Source organism: Nematostella vectensis, chromosome 9 (genome assembly GCF_932526225.1).
Source record: "Nematostella vectensis chromosome 9, jaNemVect1.1, whole genome shotgun sequence".
Taxonomy (NCBI): Eukaryota; Metazoa; Cnidaria; class Anthozoa; order Actiniaria; family Edwardsiidae; genus Nematostella; species Nematostella vectensis.
In genome coordinates this window covers 11,743,209-11,771,046 of record NC_064042.1, presented here as the reverse complement: position 1 = coordinate 11,771,046, position 27,838 = coordinate 11,743,209, and the positions used below count along the sequence as shown (strand labels likewise).

At 40.5% G+C, this 27,838-nt stretch overlaps 2 protein-coding genes across 2 annotated transcripts; one reads left to right on the top strand and one right to left on the bottom strand.

Annotated features, from left to right (window-relative positions):
• Positions 1-201: 201 nt before the first annotated feature.
• On the top strand, positions 202-22,345 carry LOC5512408 (structural maintenance of chromosomes protein 4). Its single transcript, XM_032381792.2, has 36 exons — positions 202-426; positions 719-910; positions 3,262-3,438; positions 3,684-3,848; positions 4,387-4,514; positions 4,959-5,056; positions 5,134-5,176; positions 5,602-5,686; positions 5,757-5,822; positions 5,961-6,038; positions 6,276-6,321; positions 6,671-6,711; positions 6,981-7,037; positions 7,166-7,287; positions 7,402-7,510; positions 7,954-8,015; positions 8,400-8,469; positions 9,019-9,180; positions 9,640-9,680; positions 10,027-10,159; positions 10,721-10,775; positions 11,630-11,757; positions 12,183-12,414; positions 13,075-13,126; positions 13,649-13,700; positions 14,844-14,929; positions 15,379-15,460; positions 15,869-15,931; positions 17,299-17,472; positions 17,660-17,770; positions 18,009-18,086; positions 18,641-18,796; positions 19,460-19,536; positions 20,635-20,713; positions 21,112-21,216; positions 21,586-22,345. Exons 1-36 carry the CDS (start codon positions 253-255, stop codon positions 21,730-21,732), a joined length of 3,726 nt encoding a protein of 1,241 aa, XP_032237683.2. The 5' UTR covers positions 202-252; the 3' UTR covers positions 21,733-22,345.
• LOC5512409 (coiled-coil domain-containing protein 63) lies at positions 22,338-27,838 on the bottom strand. The gene is made up of 8 exons (XM_032381793.2): positions 27,662-27,838; positions 26,719-26,905; positions 25,739-25,902; positions 24,889-25,159; positions 24,139-24,346; positions 23,722-23,852; positions 23,294-23,452; positions 22,338-22,814 (listed from the first exon to the last, which is right to left on the bottom strand). Exons 1-8 carry the CDS (start codon positions 27,760-27,762, stop codon positions 22,422-22,424), a joined length of 1,614 nt encoding a protein of 537 aa, XP_032237684.2. The 5' UTR covers positions 27,763-27,838; the 3' UTR covers positions 22,338-22,421.

Here is a 27,838-nt window from a genome sequence, read left to right as displayed (position 1 = left end):
CAGTTTTTAAAAATAAATACAGTTTCTGTATTACCTAGACGAGAAATATATTAAAATAACAGTTATAATATGATTTAGTTTGTACATTTTTATTAGATATAGTATGATTTATTCTGTGTTTAGGTGTTAAATGTGAATTTTCGTTACATTATTTTACTGTTACACACCCTACCCTAGAGGAAACCAAAGCGCAGTAAATTCTGGCGCCAAAACCAAACTGATACGATAAGGAAACGATAAGAACTAAAGAAAATGGCGGACGAAGTTGATAAAATGGAGACGGAACAAAGCCAAAATCCATCCGAAAATACCATGGAAGAGGATCCTAAAACTCCAAGTCGTGAACCCAGGCTCATGATCACTAAGATTGTCAACGAAAACTTTAAATCGTACGCAGGAGTGCAGGAACTTGGCCCTTTTCACAAGGTAAACTTTGTCACGTTAAACTTTTTTTTACAACACGGTCACTGATTGATAAACCGGTTGTATTTAAAATGCTTTCACACATGTTTTGGTGGGCAAAACATGTGTGTTACTTGTAATTTTAGCTAAGAAACCTTAAGTACATGGTTACGAACGTTAAATTTCATAATGTTTTGGGACCATGTTTTGGCTATCAATAAGAAAACAAGTACATTTCTGTATCTTGTCTTCCGTGTACGAAACACTGCTAACATGACTTAATAGTACCACTAATTATTGATCTATAATTTTTCAGAGTTTTTCTTCGATCGTTGGTCCCAATGGCAGTGGGAAATCGAATGTGATCGACGCCATGTTGTTTGTGTTCGGGTATCGCTCCAAGATGATTCGGACAAAAAAAGTATCACAGTTGATTCATAACTCATCGGCACACCCAAACGTAGCCAGTTGTACTGTATCTGTCCACTTCCAAAGAATTATTGATCTGGTGAGTACGGCTAAACGTACTATAGATGCAGGTTAAAAATACAGTATAGTATCACCAATTTGTGACGACTCACGCGAAAACGTACCTTAGGGTCTTCCGCAAGTTTGGCCTAACTCGTGCCCGTTTCGCGGAAAGCTCGCGGCCTTCTTGCGGAATGCTCGCGCCTTAATAACGGAAAGCTCGCGCCCATTTCGTGGAACGCTCGCGCCTAAATAACGGAAAGTTCGCGCCTTTCTCACGGAACGCTTGCGCCTTGACAACGGGAAGCCTCGCGACTTGCCAAACACAACTCGCGGGTTGTATCTTATAAATGACACGGAATAGCAACCAGCAAGTTGATCCTTAGTCAACTCCGATTTTTCGAAAGGACGATTTTTTTTACCCAGCACGGAGCGACGATTTTGTCTAGAATTTGTGTCGTTACGGCTTTTTTAGAAGAGTACCCAAGCACCTTGACAAACTTTCACAGATTGTACCTCTCTCGAATCGCAAATACATACGAAATAGTTAGTCTGGCAATTTGAGGACAATTTTGTGTAAGTTACTAGAGATAAGTAGTATATTCGGGGAATAAGGGCGACAGTTTTTGACATGAACTCTTGAAAGATTCCCGATATGTGAGCTTTCTTTTGAAATAAAGATTGACGCAATCGCTACATTGCTCCATTAGATAGAGCCGAACGCAAACCAAAGTAGCGTCGTTGTTCGAGTGTCTTTGTTGAAGAACAACAATATGTTTATATGTCGGCGGCGAATAAATCACGCCGGTTTACCTTCGCTCAAAAAATCGCGTATCCACATAGATACCACAAAAAAGATTGTCGCAATCGCTACATTGCTCCAGCCGAAGGCACCTTAAGAAGCTTCGTTGTTCAAGTGTATATGTAGAAAAATAACTTTACTACAACTAGATTTTATAAGATTTTATTTATAATTCTATATATTTAAACCATAGTATGTTTAAACGTTGTTTTCTTAGTATATCCAAGTATATGGCTTCTAGCGAACCAAGGCTTCGAGCGAAACATCTTCCGACTGATGTCAAACTGTCGGAGTTGATATCAAGCTATCCCTCAAGAGGTGATTGGTAATAGCGCTGTTGTCTTGATGTAGCATCGTAGCAACTTTGTTGTTGATTCCCTTGCTAGCACTCGAGACCTCAACGAAACCAAACTCAAATACTTGCTTACTTGTTTACTTCTATCCTAAGAGAGGCTTTTTCTAAGGTATAGACCACAGTAGATGTCTATTGCGTTTCACAGACTTTGGAAATCGAAAGATTCAAGATTCAGCCCTTTTGCTGATTGTTCTGTTATGTGCTCGCAACTCAACAAAAGGCTTGCCGCCGTTTTGCAAAAGCTCACGCCCGTGCCTATCTCGCGGAAAGCTCGCGCCCATCTCGCGGAATGCTCGCTCTTATCTCGTGGAATGCTCGCGCCCGTTTCGCAGAACGCTCGCGCCCGTTTAGCGGAATTGAGAAGCTCTAAGGTACGTTTTCGCGTGAGTCGTCACATTTGTTATTCTAAATCACGTCAAATCATTAATAAGTTAAGTTAATTTCTCTAAGTACTCCTTATGTTCAAAGAGCACCATACTATTTTTGAGATATTTATGTGATACAATAGTTGTTTTGTATTTCTTTGCTTTAGAATTTGAATATAAATGTTTCTCAAAAAAAGTCTCTCAATCTCCCCCCCCCCCCAAAAAAAAAAGATGTAGTGTCAAGACGTTTAATATTATATTGAGGTCCCAATATAGTGTCAATATTTGTCCCAATACTTATCCATTGTTTATGCATGCAATAGATAGTGCCAAATAAACATATTCCAGTGGAAAATTTTACTTTTCCCATAAATTTGGAAAGTTTTCAACTGAACAATTTGGGTGCTATAATTTGTTTTTGTTGAGGAATGAGTTCCGAAAGAAGTGAAAGCATCTTTTGAAAATATAGCTAGTCATAATACAGGGATAGCATCAATGATTGACAGCTGTTGCATCTTTATCCCTACCCCCTCAATGTGAACAGTAAGGCCTATATTCATCCTTAGTCTCTTACTGTGTTCTGCTTTGCCAGTTTCACCCTCTCCCCCTAAATTGGCCACCTTTATGCTATTTTATAACACCTATTTTATGACGCTTGTTTTAATGAACCTCTATATAACGAAGTCCTTGGTATAATAAACAATTTCCTTCAGCCAAGCCTAAATTACAGTAAAATGTATGTATGGAACAAGACCTTGATATAACAGACAGAATTCCCCAGTATCTTGGCACTTCGTGCCAGGTTCTACTGTACCTGGCTTTGTGACACTAAAACCATATATGAATTAAAACAATCTTTTTACCTTCAGCCAGACGATGAGTTTGAAGTGGTACCAGACAGTAATTTTGTGGTGTCCCGTACAGCCCGTAAGGACAACTCTTCTGACTACCATGTTAATGGCCGTAAGATGCCATTCAAAGAAGTTGCAAAGCTGCTGCGAGATGTTGGAATAGATCTGGATCATAATCGCTTCCTAATCCTCCAGGTTTGTAAGCATTTACTGGGCAATATAATGATCAGCATTTGGGTCTCAAAAAACAGCAATATAATGGGAAATAGCCTTGATTTGCATTGTAACAATGCAATGTTATAATGAGGTTCCACTCTATGTGTGAGTGATCAACAGCAGATTAGCATTTTGTTTCGATTGGCAGAGAAAAAAGGCCTCTGCTCACAGGTAAAATAGCATTTGATATAGCTACATGCTTTTCTGGCTCTCTGTCAATCTAGGGGGAGGTAGAGCAGATATCAATGATGAAGCCAAAAGCTTTGACAGAGCATGAAGATGGCATGTTAGAATATCTAGAAGATATAATTGGCTCCAGTCGATACAAGGAACCAATAGAAGAACTGGCTAAGGAGGTGGAAGTGCTGAACGAAGCTCGTGGAGAAAAGGTACAGTATGTACCGTATGTACAGTATGTAATTTTAGAATTAATTGCAGTACCATTATCCTGCTCAAGAGCAAGTTACTCACCCTCTTTTCTTAGAGGTACCTTCGGATTTAGAAAATACTATATGTACATGTTTAGGCACCCTTAAGTAAAAGCTGCAAAATGGGAATCACAATTGTAAATATAGACCATACCCAAACTTATAGCCACATCATTATTTGATACTGTATTATGTTGTGATGTGATGTGATAAATGAATGAATGTTGCTTATGAATAAAAATTGCCCCATATATTGTATGTTGCAGTAGCTGGATGAAATTAAAAATACAAATAGATGTAAATAAATAATCAGCCTGTCTCAACAAAGAAATACAATATTTAGAAAACCACAAAAGGATTATGGGTCTAGCCTGGCCTTTCTTATTAAAAGGCTGTTCCCTCTCTCACCTCCCATCACCTCTGCCTACTGATTGCAAGTATCACAAATCCGTTCTTAGATGCTTCAGATCTGTTCAATTTGGTGGCTGTTTATTTATAGTTGAACCGTGTGAAAGCTGTTGAGAAAGAAAAAGATGAGTTGGAAGGGTCTAAAGATGAGGCTGTTGAATACATCAACATGGAAAATGGCATCACAAGAAAGCGGAACACACTTTTCCAGCGTTACATGTGAGTCAATTTGTGGGTAAATTTGAACTTTATATTCTTCTGGCTCTGAAAAGTTTAGATAAAAAATTAAAATCCTTTCCTTTCTGAATTTTCATCACTGCAAAAAAAATTTCACAGGATTTTTTTTTTTAGAATTTCTTTTTGCAAATAGTTCTCAGAGGCATACATGTAGCTAGGGTTAGAAGGAAAGGGCATGTATACCCCCTCACACCCCCTCTCAAACACAACTCCCCTCAGCAATTCCTGGCTAGGTTCTTTGATTACTTTGCCAAGTGGGTTTATAACAATTCTTCCATCTTGCAGTGAAGGAGTGACAACTCAGTGACAACTGAGAAAAATAGTGCAGAGCTACAGTATTCCTTTAGTTGTGTGCATTTGTGGGATTTCGTTGACATAAGCCATAAAAAGTCGTTGTTTGAAGCTGTGGGAAATTCTGTTTTCTAGTTATGAGTGCTCTCAAAATGAGGAAAAAGCCCAAAGTAAGAGAGATGAGGTGAAGACAGGATTTGATGAGCTGCACAAGCAGCTTGCAGATTGTTCAGGTTTGACCACATTTCTTTGTTTCTCCTACTGTATTTGAAAACTTATAAAACTTATACAATTATGGTTCATTTTACAGATCGTAAGAAAACCAAAGGAAAAGAGTACAAAGGGATGACAAAGTTAGTACATCTGTTGCATACGATCCAAGTCTGTTGTGTTTGAATAACATTTTTACCAAAAAACCAGGCCATGAACACAGTAATATTTAATGCCATAGACAATGGTCAATGTTTCATAAGCACAAAAATCCCTCCAATAACAAGCCCCCCCCCCCCCCCCCCCCCCAAATAAAAAAAAATAATAATAAGGCCTTTGAAAAGTATAAGCCCAGGGGTTATTATCAGAATTTTACGGTATCTATGTGCAAGTCTTATAGACCAGAGCAACAGGATTCAACTGCTGAGGCTTCCTACATCATATGCATTCATTTGAGATTCATTGTAGTAAATATCAATGTATTTGTGTACAACTGTTAGGGAATTGATGCAGTAGTAATTTAAATAGTAAAAGAAACTTGACTTTTCATTTATTTTCTCTTTGTTAGAGAATGTGACAAGCTACGAAAGGTGGCTGAAGAGACTAAAGAGAATTTTGCTGCATATGAAAGAGATGACCTAAAATTAAGAGAGGTACAGGATTGTCAAATTGAAAAAAAAATTTAACCTGTTTTTCATTATGATGAATTTCCATGATCATTAGGACTTCAAGCATGGCAAGGTCAATGGTAAAAAGTTACAGAAAAGTCTGGAGAAAGAAAAAGAAAAGGTAACATTTGCATGTTGTTTGCCCCCCCCCCCCCCCCAGTTCACCCCCCCAAAAATGAAGCAATATGTTGAGATAAAGCATTCACATAGTTTATTACCATTGTAATTATTGTCAGATAATTGAGTTTATTGTCTTTAGCTTGCAAGTCTGAAGGATGCTCCAGAGAAGAACCAAAAACAAGTTGAAGAGCTGGAGAAAAAAATACAACAACTTGAGGTAAATTTTAGATACAAGGGGCATATGAAAGAAAAGGATGCCTATTCCCTCGCCCCCCACCCCCCAGCAAGCACTAGGAAAGAAAGAACGAAGGCTTGCCCCTCCCTCCCTTACTATGTTATTTCTTCTAGCTACACCCCTGTTCTGTGAGTTCTACCTATGTACAGTAGCTACTGTATAGTAAGTGCTACCAAATTACTATTTGTACTGGTAAAACCTTTTTATTTTGGTTTCCAGTCACAGAAAATAAAAGAAGAGGACCAACTTGCAGAGGTTATGGCAGGTGAGATTGAGAACAAATATTAAAAAAACCCTATATAGTATTTAACCAAATCTCAATTTTGCATAATTTTACCATATCTCAATTTTGCATGCGTTTGCACTCTAATAGATGCACAGATGACGTCAAAGTGTGTCATGAACAAAAAAGTATGCAATGAGACGCAGATACAACAATCAAAATGTTTTCTTACTTAACAATCCAGTTTTGGGGGGTGCCCACATGCTGACCCACTAACACATGGACCCTTGACCAATCAGAGCTTGCGATTTACGAGTGTTGTTGTATAAGCAATTATATTCTATAAAGTGCAAAAAGCAATTGGATGATAATTCTATTCTAAAAATTTCAGGTCTTAAGAGTGAAACAGAAGGACTTCAAAATGAGAAGGAGGTGCTGTAATAATAGTATATTTCCAAAAAAAGTTCTTTCCGTCTTTAAAAGAAAACCAAAGCAAAAGAGCTGGGCATGTCAAGTCCAGACTCTTGAATTTGATGTATGTACTGTAACACTGATTTTGACTTTTTCTTTTTCTTTATCATATAGTATACCCATTGACAATGTCAGTTGTTTTGTTTTGTTTTTCAAGAAGGCATCATAGTCTAAGATTTAGTGATGAATATGTTTTACATTCTTAATGCTGATGTATTCTGCACCCACAGGAAAAAGAAAAACAGTTAATGGAGAAAAACAAAGATGTAAATGAAACCAAATCCAAGGTACTGTAAGCAAAATCATGTTACTTAGGTAAAAGGACTGCATCTCTATTGTATTTGAGAGACTTATGAAACCAGCAAGCAAAGAGCATGCACTTAATTTTAATGTATATTGTAATTGTTTCTGAAAGATGGATGTTGCTAAAAGTGAATTGGAGATCTACAACAGTCAACACAAGAATGCTCAGACACAGTTACGAGAAGCACACGCCAACTTAGAGAGTGTCATTCAGAAGCAAACACAGAGAAAAAGGTAGTTTATGGTGCAGGGAACTGTGGAAAATGACTCTCCCTTAGCAGATAATCCTTCGGTTTTCTCAAACAAACCTACCCCAGTATTGCTAAAGCCTCTTGCTTTTGTTTAAAGTGAGATAAAGTCCATTGAGAAGGAGCTCCCTGACTTGAAGAATAACCTGAAAAAGGCAGAAGCTGATCTTGAAAAGGCTGTTCAAGGGGAGGCCAAGTCTTCACAAGAGGTTTGAACAATCACAACTGCTCTGTACTGCAAACTTAACCAGAGGCTGGTTGCACAAGGCTTTTATACACTCGATAGCAATAAATTCAGGAAATTGAAGGGAAAACAAGCCCTGTTTAAGCCTCAGTGAAATTTTTAAAAGAGTTTCAACTCTCTTGACTATTTTATTGTGCACTCTTACGCTCTCTCGGAAATTATCATTCAATTTGAACATGTTCAATTCTAGCATTAGAGGTGAGAGTTTCTACCATTCAAGTGTTTGTGGGAGAGATGAAGATGGTATTTCAGTAGTTGGTAGTTTAAATTCCCCCAGATCCATTCTCGAAATTTGATTTTATATAAAAATCTGTATGTGAGATTATGCTTCATATGCGATTCTCCTTTAGGTCCTATCATTCTGCAGTATTTCACAATTGCTATTTTTTTTTCTTTTTTTTTTTTCAGCTTCGTAGCATCAGGTCTAAAGTTGAGGAGGCAAGGAGCTCACTTCAAGCATCCCGGAGCCGGTGAGCACCCGTGTACATAAGCATAAAAACTGTGTTCATTTGTACTTGTCTTCCCTGTCGCTAATTTTCTATAAGCAAAGACACATAAAAAAGAACAATCAAATCACCATTTTTTGGTCCCGTACAATACCGGGAATGCATAGCATCCATTTCCGTTGAGTAATTCAAGCAACTAGCTAGTATACAATACCCTCAACCATAACATACTCAAGTAACATGGTAATTTAGAAATAAACAGTTGTATTTTTTATCAGAAATAATAACGTAAAAGTGGTTGATAGAAATTGAAAAATGTGCCATTTTAGCCTAAACACTTTACTCTATATCAGTGAAAAAAAACCCGAAAGATATATATGCATAAAGGAATATTTTTTTCCAATGTAGGGGCAATGTGCTTGAGGCGTTAATGAAGCAGAAAGCTGCTGGCAAGATCCCAGGTCTCTATGGCAGGCTGGTAAGTACTACCCAAGTAGTATAGCGGGGACCGAATACTGATTTTCATAAACTATATCCAATAACATCATGGCCTTGTAAAACTTGATATTGTTTTGCTACTGTAAAGGCAATGCAGGCATTAGCTGAAGGGAAATAACTTATCTGCGATGATATCATGGGCTTGTATTCCATAAACATGGGCTTGTATTCCTTAAACATGGGCTTTAATTCCTGATGAAACTATAAAAGGATTTACAAGTCATACAATGTTGTGTCAAAGTTTTGTGGGGTGGGGGGAATATTATCTCCAAGGACCTCATGGCCTTGTGTTTCTAAACCAAGGGACCTTTGTTCTAAACTGAAAACAAAAGAAGTCTCAAAATCTTCGTTCAACGTTATGCGATAGGATGGATTATAACGTCGGTATTAGGTTTGCGGCAGAATACATCATCTTATGAAACATCGATATTAGATTTGTGGCGGAATACATTATCCTGTTTAAAATGTTGGTACAGCTGTGTGGCGGTAAATCTTATAGTTCTGAAAACGTTTCCTGTCTCTTGGACAGGGTGATCTCGGTGCTATAGACGACAAGTATGACATTGCCATCAGCACAGCCTGCGGCGCTCTAGACCATATTGTCTGTGACACCATGGAGACTGCGCAGACCTGCGTGCAGTATTTGAAGAAAAACAACATAGGAGCAGCTACTTTCATAGGTCTCGACAAGGTATGAATACAAACGTGTATACAAACGACATGAGGGGAAATTGTTTCTTGAGTCTTTTCTAATTGTCTTTTTTTATGTCCATGGAAATGTCGGTGCAAAGGTTTTACTTGAGTAAACGCGCTTATTCACCAGTAAAAACTCAAATTGACTCATTTATATATGTGGAAGTGTACATGTAAACATGGATCGCGAATGATGAACGAATAGCAGCCATTACTCTTCATTTTTATGTGGAAGAGTAGCGTAAGCAGGGCTTTCATTAACTTTCAGAGTAGGCGGTGGAGATTGATAAGTAGGGGGTGGAAGTTATTTTATCTTTTTAGTTCACGACTTCAAAAAAAAAAGTATCCGGCGCTCGGGCCGCTTAATGAAACCCCTGGTAAGCATTCGTCACGAGGTAAACAAAGACAATCAAAAGCACACTTTCAATAACTCCTTCATTTTTGTTTTTGTTTTCAGGTGGAGGTATGGCGTAAAGATGCTTCCTCGAAGATACAAACGTAAGTGCAACCATATAATCATGTCCAGATGAGAAGATAACCTGAAGAATCCCACATGGTTCATTTGATTGAAAAAAAAAAATGCATGACCCACACGAAGTTCCATGCGCTATGAGTGGACCAGGCAAAGATATACCAAACAAAAGACTTTACACAAGCTTGCCAAAATGATTTTTTTTATTAAAAAAAATTTGCTAGTTTCAGAGCTGGATATTTATACTGAATGGGCACCAAGAAGGGGTATTTCCTTTTCAATTATCGCCAGATTTGTCCCATTTTAAGGGATCCTGAATTGAATCCTGAATTCTGAATTACATTGTCACCATTCCCTTCTCCATATTTGTAGACCCAGCAATGTTCCACGTCTGTACGACCTGGTACGAGTGAAGGACGCCAAGGTCTCAACTGCCTTCTATTTTGCACTGAGAAACACTCTCGTCGCAGATGAGCTGGAGCAAGCTACGAGAATCGCCTTTCAGGTAATGACGAAATTGAAAAAAAAAAACACGCTTGACCCGGATATCGAGTCCGGGGCCCTGTGCTGAAGGAACATGAACTATAAATGTGTAATTCCAGAAAATATCCATAACCCCTGGAACTGGAATTACACAATACTGATTCCATGCCAAAATTGCCACCCAGGCTCCACAATGATTTTGATATTGATTATGTCAACAACAATGTTAATAGTAGTGGCGATGGTTCCTTATTACACTTAATTTCGTGATTTTCGTTTTCGCTTCTGAGAAAAAAATTCCTAATTTTTGCAGGATAAAGGAACCCAAAAATATTTATTAGAGCAAAAAGTAATGCTCTACTTTGAAAAAAGGCATGGTGTTGCCGTTTAAAACGGTTTCATCAAAAGTCTTTATGTCTTCTCACATCGCGCATCCATTTTTTGAGCACCTTATATCGCGTCTCCGAAATCGCGAAAATAAATTGTAATAAGGTGATTATGAAAACACCTTTGTTGTGGCAACGATGAGTGTCATCATCATCAACACTCTTATGAGTAATACTTTTTCTCTTTGTCTTCTCAGGGCAACAAGCGTTGGCGCGTGGTTACGCTACAGGGGTCACTGATTGATCAATCAGGTAAAGTTTGTGTTGCTGCTTATTCAAGGTAACATGAGTTGAGGAGGCACGCGTATAGCACGTGTCCAATATTTTGCTTATCCCGAGTAGCATGATTTGGGTAGGCACGCGTGTACCACGTCTTCAATTTGTGTTTGTCACTTATGTTAGGTACCATGAGCAGAGGAGGCACACGCAAAGCACCTGTTGAATGCGTGTTTGGTGCTTATCCAAAGTACCTTGAGCGTGGGAGGTACGCTTGTAACACGTGTTCAATGCGTGTTTGTTTCTAATCCCAGGTACCATGAGCGGGCGAGACACGCGTGTAGCACGTGTTGAATGCGTGTTTCTTGCTAATCCCAGCTACAATGAGCGGGAGAGGCACAAGTGTAGCACGTGTTCAATGCGTGTTTGTTTCTAATCCCAGGTACCATGAGCGGGAGAGGCACAAGTGCAGCACGTGTTGAATGCGTGTTTCTTGCTAATCCCAGGTACCATGTGCGGGGGAGGCACAAGTGTAGCACGTGTTCAATGCGTGTTTGTTGCTAATCCCAGGTACCATGAGCGGGAGAGGCACAAGTGTAGCACGTGTTCAATGCGTGTTTGTTTCTAATCCCAGGTACCATGAGCGGGAGAGGCACAAGTGCAGCACGTGTTGAATGCGTGTTTCTTGCTAATCCCAGGTACCATGTGCGGGGGAGGCACAAGTGTAGCACGTGTTCAATGCGTGTTTGTTGCTAATCCCAGGTACCATGAGCGGGAGAGGCACACGTGTAGCACGTGTTCAATGCGTGTTTCTTGCTTATCCCAGGTACCATGAGCGGGGGAGGCACGCGTGTAGCACGTGTTCAATGCGTGTTTGTTGCTAATCCCAGGTACCATGAGCGGGGGAGGCACGCGTGTAGCTAAGGGTCGCATGTGCTCGTCATTCGTCTCTGACGTCTCGCCACAGCAGTTAAAAAGCATGGAGCAAAAACTGGAGCAAGAGGAGAAAGCGACAGAGGTATACTGACAAAGACTTATCAACCGACCCAGCCATATGTTACCGGCGCTACAGCCCACTAACTTACAACGGCCCAACCGTGGTCGGTTGATTGTCGTTTCTTGGTCTGTTGATTGCCGTCTCATAATCGGTTGAGTGTCGTTTTACTGTCGGGTGAATGTCGTTTAATGATGGGCTTTCGGTTCAGGCTCGATTAATTGTCGTTTTATAGTCGTTTCACTTGCGGTTTAGTATTGTATCACCGTTGGCGGAGAACCGTTTCGGGTATGAGTCGTTCCATGTTTAGTTAAGTGTAGTTATAGTGGTCGGTTAAATTTCGTTTCGTGGTCGATTGAGTCTCGTTTCACTGTCGGTTGAATCTCGTTTCGATTTTATGGTCGGATGTCTTTCGTTTGACACGCCTGAGTGTCGACATTTCTTTACAGGAATACCGAGAACAGAAGAAGCAACTAGAGGAAGCCGTGGACGAGCAAAAAAAGAAAGTGTCCAACCTGGAACATCAGTTGGAGAAGAACCGTATGGAAGTGCAGGCTTTGAGCGAACAACAACAGGCGCTAAATGACCAGATTAAACACATCAAGCAAGAAGTCGAAAAGACAACACCGGACGAGAAACGGGTTAAAGAGCTCGAGACAGTCGTCGCCAAACACGAGAAAGGTAAGTTATGTGAAACATTAGGCACCAACAACTCGAGGTGATCACGTGACATCATAATAGAGTCACGTGTCAAGGGGCTCGAGACGGTCGTCGCTGTGCAGGACAAAGGTAAGTTATGTAAAACACCAGGCACCAACAACTCGAGGTGATCACGTGACATCATAATAGAGTCACGTGTCAAGGGGCTCGAGACGGTCGTCGCTGTGCAGGACAAAGGTAAGTTATGTAAAACACCAGGCACCAACAACTCGAGGTGATCACGTGACATCATAATAGAGTCACGTGTCAAGGGGCTCGAGACGGTCGTCGCTGTGCAGGACATAGGTAAGTTATGTAAAACATTAGGCACCAACAACTCGAGGTGATCACGTGACATCATAATAGAGTCACGTGTCAAGGGGCTCGAGACGGTCGTCGCCGAGCAGGACAAAGGTGAGTCGTGTGACACACCAGGCACCATCAACACGAGGTGATCACGTGACATCATGTACGAGTATAATACAAGATGAAGCCTTAGTTTAAATTTAGACCACCCGTGGGAATTTATTAATGATTAAAACGCACAATTGGCTTCTGACATATCCGTTATTCTTCTGAGAAAGTAATTCTACTTTCACGTCTTTACCCTTGAAATTAACTTGTGGTTTTCTTTTTGATAAGAATGGAAGAAAGCGGCTGCGGCAGCGTCCAAGATCGAGGCGGAAGTACAAAGGTAACTCATTATCCTGTAATGAAACATAGCTGCAAGCTTTTAACATGTGCACTTGGTTTGAATTTTTTAACAATCCTCAAAAAAGTACTAAAATACCCATACCAAAGAGTTAAATACCCATACCGCAATTCTTCAAATAAGCGCTTCTTCGTATAAGTGCCTCCTCCGAAATAGCGCCTCGCCTAAGAGGAAAAAATTGAATAAGCGCCTCCCTCAAATAAGTGCCTCTATTTTATTTTTCAAAGCTTGTTTTATTCATGGTTCTTGGAAAATTTTTAAAATTTTGAAAGCGTTTTACCCACGGACTTTGAAGTAAGCGCCTCTCCTGAATAAGCGCCTAGCTTTGGGCATAAAAAATTGAATAACCGCCGCGGCACTTAAAATGCGAGCAATGACGGTATTTGTACCTAAACAAGTAGTTCAAATATAAATAATGTTGGTTCTCACTTGGACGTAAGCGCTGCGCTTGCGTCTTAGTTAGAACCAATCTTTAATTTGGGTTTTATCTGACTCATGTTACAGCTTGCACAGGCAGATTATGGACATTGGGGGCGCAAAACTCAAGGGTCAACAGGTCAGATTTACTTCTTCCTCTCTGATCGCCATCATCATAATCGTTGCTACATCCTTTTGAACTATTTCCTTGTCTTAGGTTTTGCCAAAAATATATGTCGTGTGTCCGTTGACGTTTTCGGAGTGGAGTTACTTCCTCAGGCGGTTGTAGTTGTACTTTTCTGATTATTGATATATATATATATATATATATATATATATATATATATATATATATATATATATATATATATATATATATATATATATATATATATATATATCAAAAGCTTAATTTTAAAGAAATTTGGAAGGTATGAAATTTAGGTATTAGCGGCAAAGTTGGCTTAATTTCTGGTCAGAGTCCGACTTCTCCCTAAAAACGAGGAGAATTCATACTTTGGACATTTGACAATTGCACTTCAAGCCTCATATCTCGACGACGAATACATTAAAAAAAAACTTTTTGATATGTTGGTTTACATAACATAAGGAACCTCTATGCAAAAATTCAAGCTTACCAAAGTTAACCAGACCTTATTTTGGGAAAACTTGCCATTGTCTGTCATGATAATTATGATAACTTATATGATCACTATTACCATCACCATTGTTGCATCATGGTCTATCTCATCAGTGTCACCATCCTAATAATAACTAGTCATTAATTAATTCATTAATCATTAATATCATCATCATCATTATATCCACATCATCATCATCCTTACCATGATAAGTAACGTCAATAATAATAATAATAATAATAATAATAATAATAATAATAATAATAGATAGATATTTACAATTAAGAAACTATAGAAAATTCCGTTATATAAAAAATGAATTACAACAATAATTAGATCAAATAATGCCGATACCAGTAAGAAAAAACTATAATAATAATAATAATAATAATAATAATAATAATAATAATAATAATAATAATGTCCGCATCATTATCATCATTATTACACGATAAATGATATCATCAGTGTCATCTTGAGCATCATTGTCATCATCATTATGACATCATTCCTAACATCGTTAATATAACCATCGTCATTATATCCACATCACCACCATCAATGTTGTATGGATAGCATCATTGTTTTTCATCCTCACCATGAAGACATAAGTAACACACTAAAATCATGTCATCATCTAGAGTCGTCTTGATGCTGCCACAAAAGCTTGTGATGAGGTCCAGGGACAAATCACGAAAGCTTCCGTGGGCATTAAAACTGCCAACAGGTAAGCGACCCTCGAGAGTAGGAAAATTCAGCAAAGACGGTTCTCTGACGGCAGACAGTAATCGGAAGAAGATAATTGTCGTTTTTTGTCGCTTTTGCGCTAAAACGTTTTCTTACGACTGCGTGATGAAGTAGTTTTTTTTAACATTGAGATGGAGCAAAACGTTACACAGAAGGAAAACCTTGTTTGTTGAAGTTCTATGAGTGACTTGGTATGGGGCCCGACATTGCAACATAGCCGGCAAAATGCCATGTACATCGAAGAATTATACCGCTGTTCCTATATGATTTGTACCAAAGTTTAAAGATAAATTGTAACCCCAGCTGCCAATTAACGGTAGCGAGTAGCACCGAGCAATGCGGTTTTTTCTTGGGAAGAAAACTAGAGGAAAATCCTCCGCAAAGGTGTGAACGAGATATTGTAAGGGACGCCATTTTTTGCGTTTACAGAAACATCCAAAAATCAGAAGAAAAGGTTGCTTCTCTTGAGAAGGAAGTGGAGGAGAATGCTTGTTATCTGAAGAAACTCGAGGTAAATTTTACCACCCTCTATCGATATCTCTCCCCAGCGTACAAAGAAACACCATTTTGTTGCAAAAGCCGCGAAAGAACAGCGGTACTGGTATCTGTGCTTAATAGGCGACTAGCATAACGAATTCACATGTCTTTTGTTTTGAGTGTCAAACTACCGCCAAAATAAGCACTGAAACGGCTGCAGCCTTCACGCCAAAGAGTGACGAACAAAAAAAAGCACTGGTGTATTAAAAGATATGGCGGCAGTAAAGTGTGTGAATTTTAGCCCCCATATGTTTCTTTACAAACTTTTAGACACACCCCTGGATCTGCCCTGGTGCTCAGCTGATTTGCCCTGGTGCTTCTTCAATGTTAATATTTGCTATATATAAAAATGCTTAATATTTACATTATATGACACTTCAAGGACGACTTCAAGCGGCTGGAAGAAGAAGCAACGCAAGTTCTTAAAGCATACGAAGATGCCCAAGTAAGGATATGACGAGAACGCTCTTTTTTGTTTTCTTGTTGCAGTCGTTTTAACCTGAGTACTAGGGGAGAAGTAGCCTAGGGTGGGGGTGGGGGGAGGGGCTGAAAGAAAAGGGGAGGGGCCTGACAAAACGCTGAAATTGTCTTACATCCAGAATCAGAATGCCCTTTGATTTAACGCGTTCTTTTATGGGCGCTTAGTGGATTGCTAGTTTTTGTACATCGATCTTTGAATACAATCCAAGCTATTCTTGCATTTCTCCTTTTCAAGGCAGTAATGCTGTGAACCTCCGAGATTTTACTTTTACGGTGACTTTTTACTGATTATTTACGCGCCAATCCAGAAAAACCGAGAGAAAAAGCTATTAGCTAGGATGACACTCTGCAAAAGGTTGCACAAAATCTATAAAAAAAATAATTCAATATTTTGTTTGTTGTTGACTCGAGGAATTTTTAGCGAAGGTATAGAAATATAGTATTACTCCTTTTTTTCATCGCGCAGGAACCCTGTGGTGTAACGCAAATTTGATCGCACCCGCACCCAACATGGTGCCGCAAACATGGTTGGCTGAGTGAATTAACAAAAAAAAAACTTGCACCTACATTCCCAAGAGCTCGTATTTATGTAAATGACTGGCTCCTCCTTTAGGCAGTGCCTAAATCTATATAGCAGGGCTTCTGGAATTACGCGCTTGTGCGGAAGCGCGTAATTTCGCTTTCTCCGCGTAATCCGCGTAATTTGGCTAAATTTTGAAGGACAAAACATTTAGGTACACAGCTGATGTGTTCTTTTAGGGTTTTTACCTCTATTTCTCGTAAAAAAAGACAGATATTCTTCGTAAGAGTGCGATATTTCGAACTGAAATTCGAAAACTAATAAAATAACTAGGCGTTTTTTGCTAAGCCGCGAAGGCCTAGAACTAATAATAAAATACTTTTTAATTGGCTGTTAGCTAGGATCCAATGAAAACTCGCCTAAGATATTTTCGCCCAAAAATAAACCTTTTCAAGTTATTTCGTGCTTTCCTTCGATACAAAATGTAGTTTGGGCGTAACAATTGATATTCCGCGTAATTTAGTGCTTAATTCAGTAAAGAATCTCGCAAAATTTTGATTTTTAAAGAAAAATGTATTGCAAAATCCCGCGTAATTTAGCGCGTAATGATTGATTTTCCGCGTAGTTTAGCAAAGAATCCCGCGTAATTTTGAGTTTTTTTCCGCGTAATTCCAGAAGCCCTGATATATTAACAAGGATTACTCCCTTCATTACTCAATGACGCTTCATGTATATAAAAATAGTGTGATAACGCTGCGTCCGCTATATATTATGTAAAATTAACTGATTTGGGACACTTTCCATCATGTCAGGTTCACATGAAGGAGATGGAAGAAGCGCTTGAAAAGACCAAGCAAGATTACGCCGTGATAGAGGCAGAAGAAGTCCAGCTGAAGAACAAGGAGGTCGACCTGAAACACGAGGTTGAGAAGTACGAGACCGTCTTCAAGGAGAATCAGCAGAAAGTCAGGCACTGGCAGAAAGAGGTAAATGGCAAAGACTTTACTATTGCCGTATCTTTCACTGTATGCACGTGTAATACCAAAGCCTTCCCATCTGAGCCACCCCCCCCCCCCTCCCTCCCTCCCTCGTCAGCAAATTCTGGTTACTCGCCCTTATAGCGTAGAACACAAGTGTAATCTGACTGATTATATATTTGTTTTGTCTCCATAGCTGAGCAAACTTGAGCTACAGTGTGTAGGAATCTCCGATGAGCAGCAGAAAGAAGAGCTGCCTAAACTCAGCACGGAAGACCTTGAAGCTGTGGACAAGGAAGCCGTGATGGTAATTTTAAAGGATAACTCAACCCTATCATTATGCATTGTAACCGTTTATTTCTAGGACAATAAACAAATTTCCTTATTCTATTTATTGGTGGTTAAGCTTATTATAGTCAAGCAAAGTTTCGTGATCTGTAGATCAAGATATTTCTCGTCTCCAAGTTAGGGTGAAAAAAGACCTTTCGTAACTATCAGTGATTTTTCGAAATAAATTGTCCAATCTGAGCTTGTTTTCGTTCTAGTATGAGATAACAGTTTTGGAAGAAAAGCTAGCGCAGTTGAAGCCGAATATGGCCGCTATCGCGGAATATCGCAAAAAGGTAAGAATGTGGATCCCTTTAAATGAATTAGAAAGTAAAACAAATGGGCAGGTATACTAAGGAAAGACATTTGATTTAGACATGTCTTCTATGTGTATCTGAAGCAGATCCTGAAATATCTGACATCGCGCCGGCATTTTACGTTTCCGCACAAATTCGAGTCGCACAAAGAATCCATTTCCATCATGTAATTCAAGCGAGTAATCTGAGATATTTTCATTAAAATATCATCAATTAAGTATCGAGTTTGTTGCGACAATGATCATTTTCTTTCAAGTAGTCCTTCGTTTTCGAAATATAAACTTTGGCAAAGGAATAGTTGATCGACATTCTAAGACGCTAATTGGAACCTGCACAGTTAATCACCCACACTCTTAACACCCCCCCCCCCCCCCGTCCCCACGTGAAACGACAGTATACTTTGTTCATTTCCCTTGCCCTTCCCTTCTGTTTTATGTTAACCCCCACCCCCTCAGTTATTTGCTTGACCAATGTACTGGTCATGTGACCCCAGGTTGTCTAACTTACGGCTATTGATAACGTGACGTGTCTAGGAAGAGGCGTATCTTGCACGCGTTGGTGAGCTAGACCAGGTCACCTCTGACCGCGACAACAAGCGCAAGGAGCATGAGGCGCTGAGAAAGAAGAGACTGGATGAGTTCATGGCAGGGTTTTCTATCATCACTACAAAACTCAAAGAAATGTATCAGGTAGGCGAATAGAAATGCTTATATTGGGGTTTACACTACTTTACCACAAAGCTCAAGGAAATACATAACTATAATGTAGGCGAATTGATTATTTTGTGATAGGGTGTGCTATAGTTGAAAAGTTGAAAGCTTATGTTGAGTGCTGTAGTATTTAAAAATAGTTGTAGATCTTTTTGACGTTCTTTGATATTATATACTCTCGATGTTGAAAGGATTACTGGTCTGTTTGTCGTTCTTGCAAGATTACCTTACCAAGATTACTCTAAAAGAAGAGTTTATGAGATGATTGACGTTGATTTAGATGATCACGTTTGAGGGACAAATGCTGAATGGCCTGCTGGCGTTATTGCAGATTTATAAGGCTATTGAAACAGGGTTTATTATGCGCATGGAAAAAAAGTTTAAAGGGAGTATCAGTAAGTCGTCATTTAATAATCTAGAAAGTTCCAAAGATGTTATGTGTGAGAAAATGCATCCATTACCATCGGCCGATTGGGGTGGTTCTTGCCGCACTCTTTATTGTATTTGATAAATGAAGTATATAACTTTGTTTTCGATGGTTTTAGATTTCATCGAAAAGTTTGTCCCCCAATAATCAATGAAATGAATGACAAAGGTATGACCGACAAGTTATCTTTAATTGCCTGCTTGACGTTCTTGCAGATGATCACACTGGGAGGAGACGCGGAGCTAGAGTTAGTGGATAGCCTCGACCCATTCTCCGAGGGAATCGTCTTCAGGTACTCGAATATACACCTGTATACTCCAGTGCTAAAAAACGCATGACTAGTTCCATTAACGCTCGGTAAAACCAGCCGTTTTGTTTTTAAATGGCGGTTTTTGCCGACGAACTGTCACATTTTGGCAAATGCTAAAAAAACGTAGAGCAAAGCTAAGGCTATAATTTTCTTCATGAATCCCTCATTATCAGACAAATTTGTCATCTTTTGTACAGTATGGTTTTAATGCTGTACAGTTAGTCAGAACAGCGACTGAAGTCGGCCTTTCGTACCTTTACTCGGACGATCCAACAGTACGATTGTGTTTGTTTTGCCAGAGCACGCGCATGCGCATACGTTATTCAGCAGCACTGTCCATGTGTACTGATCTAGTGATGCCAATCATCTGTACGAGTTGCTCCAGACGTGTCGGGAAGTTTCATGAAAATAATACAAGAACATACATGCATTCATATGGCGTTAATAAAATAAACCATGCTCGAGGAACACAAGCTCCAGTAAGTTCACAATTCAGGATCGAGAAACAGAAAGATACTATCCTTTTCTTGACCGGGAATCGAACCCGTTTCAGCAGAGTTGAGAGGCCCCATACGCTAACGCGCTAACACACTAGGCTACCTGTAATTCCACTAGTGGAAACAGCTCCAACATCCGCCAGCATTGTTGGCACCACCTCGCTCGGGTGACCATCAGACAAAAGACCTATTGGTGAATTTTTCGAAGCACCTCCCAAAAAAATGCTGGCTCTCTTTGCCAGCAATAGAGAGCTTAAGCAAGTCAACACGAACGACATCAAAAACGGCGCGCACTCTGACGAATTGTTGGAAAAACGGCGTTGACGTCCGTGACCGCGCGCGTAGAACGTAAAAATAGGGAAAATGCCGTTCTAGATTTCCTGTCACGGACGTCAACGCCGTTTTTCAGCAATTCGTGAGCGCGCGCGCCGTTTTTGATGCCGTTCGTGTTGACTTGCTTAAGCTCTCTAATATTAGCTCTGTTTGTACAGGGCTTCTGGTCTTATTGGTTATTGTCTTATTTCTCTGTGTCATGAAATAGATAAGTTTCTGATACTGATAGTATCAACGTATTCTTCCACAGTGTTCGTCCGCCGAAAAAGAGCTGGAAAAACATTTCAAATCTGTCCGGGGGAGAGAAAACCCTGAGCTCACTGGCCCTGGTAAGAGTCCGCTTGAAAAAAAGAAATTTAAACTGAATGGAGGAGGGAGTGATCTTTTCAAAGAATATGTACTAGACTGGATAACACCTTTCAGTTTTATTTAACATTTTAATTCGATTTCATTTGAAAGTCACGATAGCACGAAAGATAAGGAATTTAATCTACAATAAAAAGAACCAGAATTTTTCGGGGGAAAATCGTTTTATTTGTTTCTGAAGACATGCCCTAGTTGTATTCAAGACAGTAAAAAATAGCAGCAAATCTGGTCTTGTGTTTTAACGTCGTGTTTAACTTTTGTAAGGAAATAATAAATCGATCACATGTTTCAAGTCAGTAAGAAATGACCACAAATCTGGTTTAACTTGTATTCTAAAATCGTGTTTGACCTGTTTGCCTAGGTGTTCGCCTTGCACCACTTCAAGCCCACGCCGTTGTATGTGATGGACGAGATCGACGCCGCACTTGATTTCAGGAACGTTTCCATAGTCGCCAACTACATCAAGGTGACACAGCTGTCTTTAACTTAAACTTTAACGTTTACGGTGGGCCAATCAGACCACGTGCTAAACAGGCTGCACTTTCGAAGCAAGTTGAGACAGCTGTCTTTAATTTCAAAACATATACAAAAAGTATCTATTTTGTTATAGTCACTTCCTTTTGGGCAGATCAGATAACGTGCCAAATAGGCTGCACTTTCGTTACCAGTCCTAAAATTATTTAATCCGCCGTTACTGAATTCTGGGAAACTCAAAAACTATTCTACTTCAAAAGAACAAGGGGGGACTTCTAATACTGACTGAATATTACTAGCTTCAAAGACGGTTTTGGCCGGTCCAGGATTGGATGTGTTAACCCTAGATATTTTGTTCCAGGAGCGGACCAAGAACGCACAGTTCATCATCATCAGTTTACGCAACAATATGTTTGAGCTGGCGGACCGACTGATCGGCATCTACAAGACATACGACTGTACTAAGAGTGTTGCAATCAACCCAAAGCTAATAGCAACCCAGGGGTAGGGGGATGTCAGCTTGAGCCATTTGGTTAAGCAATGAGATCCAGTTGGTTACCGAGAATCAAAGAGCCCGTAGCGGCACATTGGGTAATCGTTTTAAGATAGGACTAGTCCTAAAACGCGTTTAACAATCAACTTCACTGTTACCCAGGGTGTTTCATCGAAGCGTAGTTCATAACAGCGCTAGGTCTAAACGGGTATTTGCCGTCCATCGACATACTTACTAAACTTGAACACTAGACAAGACAGCATCTCACGCACGCAATAATGCCCTGATGTTTCCCCGTTTAGACTTCTGATTCAACATTGCTGAGGACATACGGAAATCGTTTCTCAACAATGTTTCCTAGTTTTACCGAGCCCCAAAGCGAAAATCAAAAGTCTTCATAGTCTAGATTTTAAGCTTGGTTTTTGTAACATTTACCAAATTCAACTCAAATAATATGTATTCTAGTAGGTAGTTTTCAGGTTAGCGCCATTGTGCATAACATGTGTTAATCTCTGTTGGCAGCGTATCAATACTAGCAATCCTTGCGCGCCCAATTGTACCATTTTAGCTTGTGTTGCCCTTCTCAATCTGTACATACAATATCAATGAAACGACTCGTATTTTACAATCTGGAATCTTTTATTTTGTGGTATTCAACAAATAGTTAAATGTACAACACTTTCAATCATAAAACTCTATCCAATTCATGTGCGCCTATTTCGCCGAGGAGTACTGGAACTAGTCGGTACCTTAGAAGAACTGCGCATGCTCACCACCATTTTCCTCGCGTCTTCCATGGTCAGCGGCCTCTCATCATTAGTAGACGCGTCTTGGTAGTCTTCTTCCTCGATGGTCGGCGGCATAATGGACAGCATGGGTTGAGGGGGGTCCGGTCCTTGGCCTTGTAGGGTGTGTACCACTGCTGGCTGGGACTGGGCGAGCCTCTTGAGCCCCTCCCAGGCGTGAAGTTGCAGGAGCTGGTTGCACTTCTGCTCGATGATGCCCATGTGCATCATGATGCTGTTGTCATCCACGCCGGCTCCTGTGCCCAGCATATTGTCGATGACGCTGCGGTCGCATCCAACTGCTGCGAACACCTGACGGTGATAGCCAGTGATGTTATACACTTATTTCAAATATACATCAATGCAAACGGCGAATGTTGATTGACAAGTATTTAAATGAGCACCTTCTCCGTGGATTGGGCTTCTGGTGTTCTCCGTGGCTCGATTTTTTTTTAAACGTACTCGATTTTTAGTCTACCCCCATAGCATTTAAGGTTACCGCGGGTTAGTCCGAAAATCGAATCCCGTTCTTCCATGCATATAATCATAGCCATGTGTACGTAACGTATCCCCTCTAAACGTGGCTTTAGTATCTTTGGTATTCTCACGTACATATAATAACAGCAATCTGTACGTCAGCCCTATAATTGGCTACAGTTTCAGAGTATCCCAGGTGTTCTCCCATACATATAGTGATAGCAAAGTACGTAACGTAAACGTACACTCTCTTCAGGTGGCTACGGCCTCTCAAGTATTCTCCCGTTCATGTAATGATGACAATGTACACATACCCTCTCTACACATGCCTTCAGCATCTCCAATGTTCTCCTATCTTTTTTGCACTCCAGTAAGGCGTTATGGTGACGAAACGACACTGCTGCTAACTTCTCCTCCAGTTCCCGCTGAATCTCTTGCCGTCTGACATCATTCTCGACTCCTTCGCGCTTCGTCTAACAAATTAAAGAAATTAAGAAGGGGTATATATTTCTTTCGCTGTTTCTATAGCAGAGCCCTATTCGACTGCGCAGCCCTCGCGCTAGACAAAATGCAATGATGACCATTTGGCTATGATTGATAATGGCATTACAATTTCTTTTTGTAACTAGCCCCAGGCGAGGGCGGGTACAGAAAAAACCATGTAGCATTAGATTCTATGATAAAATCTGGCGTTCTTAGGGAAATATTACTGAGGCATTTCCACCCTTATGTCGAAACTTGCCTGGTCAATCTCATCCCTCAAAAACTTGATCTCGTCCTCCAGGGGTTCTATTTCTGATGTCAGCTCGTTTACGTAGTTGAACAGTGCAAAGTTCGTATCCTCGTTATCGATGAAAGACTGCACTAGAGTGTCTGCAAACAGTTGAAATAGCGTGTTTGTCATGCTAGGTCAATATTTGAGAGGAGGTCCCCCCCACACACGCACATGCAATGCTTGAAAAGGCGGTGGTGAAAAAATATCAGTTCCGACTGTTTACCGCAACGAGAATAAAATAAAAAACAGATTTGACCTTTTTCTCGTTGTTTTCCATGTATTAACTATTTGAATGTAATATTTCCTGACATGTACTCTGATTTACCAATGACAAATCAGAACGCGAGGTTACTGGCAGGACCCCAACGGGAGAGATGTACGAACCTGTATCGTGGATACCCGTGGCTTCTTTGATCTGCGCAAAGACATCTTCGTAGCTATCAACCTCTAGCTTCAGGCCGTTCAACAGTGCAGATAGTTTACGCAGGTCACGTGACATTTGCTCCTGTTCTAAGGCATGGACGCGGTCTACGCTTTTTGTGGCCATGAACTCGCGGAGCTTGCTGTCGTGCTCAATCACGCGTATCATATCCTAGAAAAGGTTCATTAAAAGAAGTGCTCAAAGATATTGTGCTTTACAGCGCTGGAACATTTCCATGTATTCTAGTATGGACAATTCTAATGTATTCGCATACTTTTGAGGCGCTCCACCAATCACCGACAAGTATCGACTCACTGTAGTACAGCGAAACGTTTCCAGTATTTCACTCGAAAGAGATGCGAAGCATTAAAAAAGTAGCGAGTCTTCAAGTGCTTTCAATTTCGTAATGATTTTATTTTATACATGAGATTTTTCTTCCTAGATCAGAGAAAACGTTGCTCTGCAGCGAGTTTGAAGGTCCGCTCTGATGAAGGAAGATTTAGTACCACTGCGAGCTAGGACGTGCTATCTAAGAGAAAATGGTCAACGAATATGGGTAAACGAACCCCCCTGACTGAACTATATCATCAAACAGCTTTCTAGCCCTTATGTTGACGACTACCTCGTATATCTTGATTTCTGAGTTGTATTATCAGCTCTGTGTATTACCCTGATTGTACAGCAGTTGCAGATCATCTCTCTATATTTATTACCTTGATTTCTAAGTTGTACATGGCCAGCTCTCGTTCTTTGCGCTCCCTTATGGAGGCCATCCTGTGCTGTGCTTCGTCTCTCGCATGGTAATGCCCCGTTGCGCTCTCTGATAGCATGTCTATCTCGTCCTTCATGGCCTTCAAAGTGTTATCTAAGCGCTTGCTTAGGTCCTCGAAACGTTGCTTTTGATTTTGGATTTGCGACATTTTCTCGCGAAGGTTCCGGTTGTAAGTCATCGCATCGTTAAACTTCTTCCTGAAGATATCCATTCTAAAACGTATCAATTTAAGCCCCGTCAATGAAGTGGGTAAGAGTTGGAAACCATAAATGAGGCACTTTATGTTATCGGGTCTTTAGGTTTCATATCAAGTGTATGCCATCAGAACATGATTTTTACCGCACATATATTTCAAGAAACGTTCAACCGTCTTACAGGAAGGTATAGTTTACAGGGAGGGATAGTTTACAAGAAGGTATAGTTTATTACAGGAAGGGGTACTTTACAGGAAGGGATAGTTTATTACAGGAAGGGGTACTTTACAGGAAGGGACAGTTTATTACAGGAAGGGGTACTTTACAGGAAGAGATAGTTTATTACAGGAAGGGGTACTTTACAGGAAAGGATAGTTTATTACAGGAAGGGATAGTAACTGCATAAAATTAAAACAGCCTCTTACTGTCTTACTGTCCCCAGCAAATACAGGAAATGTTTGAGGCATCTAACCACACCCCCCCCCCCCCCCCCCACCTCCACTAACACTTTCACAACCATCACCACCACTACCACCACAACCAATACCATCATCACCACCTCTTGTTCTAGCTACGTCGTCCTGCTAGTTTTCCCACCTGTTTGTCAGAAGGCGTATCTTGTTCTGTGTTCTGATTGTTGTCTCTTGGCTGATGCCCGTGCTGCCCTTCATTTTGTTTCTGTGGTTCGCTATCTGCTCCTGCATGTTTTGCACTTGCTCGTCGACTCGTGCTTTGCGCTCTCTTTCCTCTTGCATCTCTGCCTGAATTAGGCACAGCATTCAAGTTAGGCTTTAAAACTCATATCAAGCCGCAGCTTGCATGACACTATTATTTTGGTCTTTCAATATTGAAATATCTTATTATATTTAAAAAATAGCGTTTTATGTAAAGGAGGAATATTCCTCACGCAAGCTGGGTACAATACCGTTCCAAGATTGACATGTCACCTGCACTGATGAAACAAATAGCGAGCAGACATCACGTGTTACATGTCCTTATAAACCAAATAGCGAGCATCTACCACGTGTTACCTACACTCATGAATCAAAAAGCGAGCAGTCGTCACGTGTTACCTAAACTCATGAACCAAACAGTGGGCAGATATCACGTGTTATCTGATCTCATGGTCCAAATAGAAATAACCTATCACGTGTTACATTAACTCACGAATCAAATAGCAAGCAGTCATCACGTGTTACCTGAACTCTTGAACCAAATAGCGAGCAGTCATCACGTGTTATCTGATCTCATGAACCAGATAGCCAGCAGCTACCACGTGTTACCTTAACTTATGAACCAAATAGCGAGCAGTCATCACGTGTTACCTGAACTCATGAAATAAATAGCGAGCAGTCATCACGTGTTATCTGATCTCATGAACCAGATAGCGAGCAGTCATCACGTGTTATCTGATCTCATGAACCAAAAGAGCGGGCAGCTACTACGTGTTTTCTGAGCTCATTGTCCAAATACCGAGCAGCCACCACGTTACTAGAGTTCATAATCCAGTAGTGGGTACGTGCTTCCTAAGCTCATGGCAGCAATCACTGCAGAATTGACAGAAAATAAAATAATACCTGGAGTTTTTGCTCCCGGTCCAGTAGCTGCTTAATCTCATCCAAGTTCGCTTGATCGATGCACTGATTACGCATTCTTCCGGCGACTCTCATTAGATCTTCCAGCTCTACCCTCTCGGCTTCTAGCGTCTCTATAGCCGCCACTTGTTTGCGTATAGTATTCTTCGTCTCCTCTTCGTAAACTCGCCTATTATTATGTTGATGTGTGTTAGTAGACTTTGTACTTCCTCCCCCTGACAGCACAACAGCCACCCTCCATTCCCCCTGACAGCACAACAGCCACCCTCCCCTCCCCCTGACAGCAAAATAGCCACTCTCCCCTCCCCCCTGACAGCACAACAGCCACCCTCCCCCCTGACAGCACAACAGCCACCCTCCCCTCCCCCCTGACAGCAAAACAGCCACCTTTCCCTCCCTCCAGACATCACAAAAGCCACCCTCCCCTCCAGACAGCACGACAGCCACTCTCCCCTCCCCCCTGACAGCACAACAGCCACCCTCCCCTCCCTCCTGACAGCACAACAGCCACCCTCCCCTCCCTCCTGACAGCACAACAGCCACCCTTCTATCAGTACTCGTCACCAAAAGTATGTCATTTCTTATTGAAGTCAAATACTATTCTTTTTCATATGACACCTATGACTGTAAAACAAAATACTAAAAAGTAGGATAAACGTACATGTAGTGAACCATTGGCTGTACAGCCTTATTTTGGTAAAATAGAATTATAAGTAGATGTGTATCACGATTAGGAGATGGGAATTACAAATGGAAAAGTCTGTCAAGAATGGGAGAGGGGTCCATGGACACACAGTGCTTTTGATACTCTAGCTATGATACATAAGCTTATTCACAACCTGAAACCACAGTACCCCCAAGTTCCTTAGTCAACAGTGCAAAGCATCACTCGCAAGCAGTTCTCACAGTTTTACATAGAACTTGCCTGTTATTCACAATGGTACGGTACTGGCGTTGAAGACCACGGAGCTCTTGCTGTGCTTCCATCTGAAGCTCAACAGGATCAAGTTTTTCGTCTTCTTTCATTGCGTGTTGTATTTCTTTCAATACTTGTGTAAATATGATTAGTTAATTCAATGACCTCAGTTTGACCACAATTGAT